Source organism: Melospiza georgiana, chromosome 2 (assembly GCF_028018845.1).
Source record: "Melospiza georgiana isolate bMelGeo1 chromosome 2, bMelGeo1.pri, whole genome shotgun sequence".
Taxonomy (NCBI): domain Eukaryota; kingdom Metazoa; phylum Chordata; class Aves; order Passeriformes; family Passerellidae; genus Melospiza; species Melospiza georgiana.
The window spans coordinates 33351140-33355236 of NC_080431.1; the positions used below are offsets into that span (position 1 = coordinate 33351140).

General features: G+C 64.5%; 1 protein-coding gene across 1 annotated transcript; it reads left to right on the forward strand.

The window, feature by feature from the left end:
• Nucleotides 1-1512: 1512 nt before the first annotated feature.
• Nucleotides 1513-3945, forward strand: SOX21 (SRY-box transcription factor 21). Its single transcript, XM_058019026.1, has one exon. It carries the CDS (start codon nt 1683-1685, stop codon nt 2526-2528), a length of 846 nt encoding a protein of 281 aa, XP_057875009.1. The 5' UTR covers nt 1513-1682; the 3' UTR covers nt 2529-3945.
• The last annotated feature ends 152 nt before the right edge of the window (nt 3946-4097 follow it).

Genomic DNA, 4097 nt, shown 5'->3' on the forward strand with positions numbered 1-4097 from the left:
GCCGGGCCGTGAGGAGTGTCCGGTTCGGCGGGGCCTCCGGAGGGGCTGTGACCCCACGCGTGCATCGCACTCGGGAGCCCGGTTCCGGCTTTTCCTTAAAAGGGCGGCGGAGCCGTCCCGGCAAAACCTAGCCTGATGGCAGCACGGGAAAGAGTTAATAGTTTATTGGAGTCGGCGCTTCCACATACCACAGGGGTAAGTCAAAACCGACCCGCCGGAGCACAAACAAGGCGAGCAAGTTCACCCTGACTGACAGGAGGTGAAGAGCACGGTCGGACAGCTCGGGCTGGGGGCACCGTGAAGCGGCGTCCCGAGCGGCCAGGAAAAGACGCGTGGATGTTTTTGCGGTGCTCGGTGCCCGCACTCGGGGATGCTTTCCTTGGCTGCAGCCTCTCCCCCGCCGGCAGCCCCGGCCCGGGCCGGGAAAGCCCCGAGCACCCCGAACACTCCGCATGCGCCGCCCTGCCCCGCCCCGCCCCGCCGGGCCCGCCGAGGGGGCGTGTCGAGCCGCGGCCCCGCCCATCCCGACGGGGGCCCCGCCCCCGCCCCGCCGGCGGCGCGCAGGCCGCGTGCGGGCATATAGGGCGGCGCGCGGCGCGGGGGCACGCGGGGCGCGCGCGTTGCCTGAGGCGGCGCCGACGGGGCGAGAGGAGGGGGCGGCCGCGCCGGCTGCGAGCCCCCGCCGCCACCGTGCAGCCCGGCCGGCGGCCCGCCGGGCGCGGACCGCCGAGGATTTTAATTAGGTGTGTCCCCCGCCTCCGCCGCCTCCTCCTCCTCCCTCCGCCCCTCGCCGCTCCCGCCCGCCCCGCCGCCCCTCCGAGTCGGCGGCCAAGAAAACCCAGAGAGACCTGGCGGCTGCCGGAGAAGGGGGAGTCGCGCGGCAGGCGGAGCGCCCCGTATCCCGCCGAAACTTGGCGAAGTTTGTCCGGCGGCGCGAACCAGGAGGCCCGCGGCGCCCGGCGGCCGCTCGCGAACGGCGCCCGGCGAGTATGAGCGAGGAGCGGGCTGCCAGCCGCGCCCCCCCGGGCGGAGCGGGGCGGCTGTGAGCGGGGCGGCCCGCGCCCCCTGGGGCCCGAGCCGCCGCGGACCCCGTCCCGCCCGGCCCCGCAGCGCGCCGCGGCGGGCTGCACTCCGAGCTCCGCGGGCAGCGATGGCACCGGGCGGGCTCTGACCGCCGCCCCGTCCAGGGCTTGCCGCCGCACCGGAGACTGCCGAGCGGCATCGCGTCCGCAGCGAAGCGAGGACACTCACGCCCCACGCCGCTCGCCTGCTGCCGGATCTTGCCGTCGCCGTCGAGACTCCTCTGCCGTCCCGTCTGGACTCCGGCTGCTGTCGCCTGTTCTGAGGAGGAGCCGTGGACCGGAGACCGGCGGTGCGGAGAGAAGCTCCGAGGCCCAGGCGGGGAACGGAGGCCGTCCCGCCCGAGCCGCCCGCCGCAGCGCCCTGACGGGGAGGCGCCGCCGCCGCTCGGCAGCGCCCCGCGCCCGGAGCGGGACCACCGGGTGCCGCCGCCCCGCACCCGCGGGAGTCCGTGCCGCCGCCACTGGGCACCCGCCGAGATTGCTTTTGGAGGAGCGGACCGCGGTGGGGGCGAGGAGGAGGAGGAGGCGGGAGACAGCTCCGGAGGAGGCGGCCGCCAGTGCGGGGCGGGCGGCGGCTCGCCGGGGCGGCGGGGGGACACCATGTCCAAGCCGGTGGATCACGTCAAGAGGCCGATGAACGCCTTCATGGTGTGGTCGCGGGCGCAGCGACGAAAGATGGCCCAGGAGAACCCCAAGATGCACAACTCGGAGATCAGCAAGCGCCTGGGCGCCGAGTGGAAGCTGCTGACTGAGTCGGAGAAGCGGCCCTTCATCGACGAGGCCAAGCGGCTGCGGGCCATGCACATGAAGGAGCACCCCGACTACAAGTACCGGCCGCGGCGGAAGCCCAAGACGCTGCTCAAGAAGGACAAGTTCGCCTTCCCCGTGCCCTACGGGCTGGGCGGCGTGGCGGACCACGAGCACCCGCACGGGCTGAAGGCGGGCGGGCTGCATGCCGGCGCGGCGGGCGGGCTGGTGCCCGAGTCGCTCCTGGCCAACCCCGAGAAGGCGGCGGCCGCCGCCGCCGCTGCCGCCGCTCGCGTCTTCTTCCCCCAGTCGGCCGCCGCCGCTGCCGCCGCCGCCGCCGCGGCCGCCGCCAGCAGCCCCTACTCCCTGCTGGACTTGGGCTCCAAAATGGCCGAGATCTCATCCTCCTCCTCTTCCTCGGGCTCCGGGTTGCCCTACGCCTCCTCGCTGGGCTACCCCGGCGCCGGCGGGGCGGGCGCCTTCCATGGGGCCGCCGCTGCTGCCGCCGCCGCCGCCGCCGCCGCCGGGGGGCACACGCACTCGCACCCGTCGCCCGGTAACCCGGGCTACATGATCCCCTGCAACTGCAGCGCCTGGCCCGGCCCGGGGCTGCAGCCGCCGCTGGCCTACATCCTCCTGCCGGGCATGGGCAAGCCCCAGCTGGACCCTTATCCCGCAGCCTACGCCGCGGCCCTATGACCCGCGGCCGGAGGATGCCCGCGCAGAGCTCCGGTGCCCGCCTGGATGGCTGCCTGCGCATACGTGCGGACGGGGAGCGGGGCGAGTCACCGCCGGGACCGCGGAGGGTGACCGGGGCAGGCGATGGGGAGCGCCGGGGCGGTGGCCGACCTGTTGCGCGTCCCCTGCTCGCTGCCCCGGGTTGAGCTTGTGTGTGTTGCATGCGGTCTGTGCAGATAGCCCGGCTGAAACAGAAGAGAAAAAAAGAGGAAAGAAAAGAAAAAGAAGAAAAAAAGAAAATAACCTATCCGTCCTGCCCCCCAGAGTGTGTGTTCGGGACAGACACGGCGTGTAGCGCCCGTCCGCCGCTCCGGCTTTCCCTCCGCCCCGCGCGGTGCTCGCTCAGAACAGTCCCGCTGTAGCATCCCGCCACCGAGAGCAGAGACAGGCGTGGCTGGGGGGGAGTGAGGCCCCGGCTCGGCACGGCAGTGCCAGGTGCGGCCCCGGGAAGGGACAGGGTGGCTCTGTCCTTGGTTCGTGGCCCCTCGTGGGATCCACGCCAAGAAGTTTGTCGGCGGTGTGGGATGCTGCCCGTCCCGCGTGGGTTTCTGCCCTCCGCTGCTACGGGATGCTGAGAAGCGCGGGTCACGATTTCCATAGGATAAGACGCGTGACTCGGACCCCGTGTGTCTCCCCCCCTCCCCTCCACTAATTAAGTCTCACCCTCAGAATGTAAATTTGTATATCTCTGTGGAAATGTTAGGTCTCGGATGGAAAACTCTGTTAGTTACTTCGCCCACGGTCGATTCAGTTTTAACCTGAAAAAAAAGGAAAAAAAAAAAAAGGAATGCCTTTCAAAGGGAATAAAAATATTGTGAGACTGCTCAAGGATCACAATATTATCTAAGGTTAAATCAGACTTTTTTGTCTGAGTGATAATTATCTATTTATTATTTAGCTGAACTGAAACAGAGCTTTGCTTTGACAGAAGAGTATTCTCATTTAAAAGAAAGCCCGTCTCCCCCACCAACATGAAGTGTTTCATATGTGTTTTGGAGTACTCTACCTGTTTAGCTTATTTTAGAGCGACTGCAATTCAATTGCAAATGGCGTTAAAAAAAAAAAAAAAAGGAAAGAAAAAGTTTAGAGAAAAAATCCTTCATCAGTTTAGAGTTCTTTTTTTGGTTTACTTTTGTAATGTGTATATTTTGACTAATGTTTGTGAATGAAGCTGGCTAACATGTATTTAGTTTCATTTTGGCTTTATGTAATATAAAGTGAAAAAAAAAGATTAAGTAATGGTTTTAACATTTACGTGTAAATGGTTTTCTTGTGTGATCTTCTAATTTAAAGTTAGACGTCTAAACTATATCTGTAAATTAGATTCCGACTACCACTCTGTTCATTTTTGAACAAAGAGTTTAAATAAAGCCTGAAGCAGGGAAAAGAGAAAATCCTCTATTTCTTGTTGAATTGCTAACAAGATTTTTATCTGAATTGCCCTTACGTGCCTGGTCCAGGTGAGGTGTAAGGTATCCTCTAAAGGCTGTCTTTGTTTCACTTTTGAATAGATTTACTAGGAAATCTAAA

Bases quoted from the DNA above. Each gene is read 5' to 3' on its own strand.
- SOX21 (XM_058019026.1), top strand. From the start codon at position 1,683: ATGTCCAAGCCGGTGGATCACGTCAAGAGGCCGATGAACGCCTTCATG.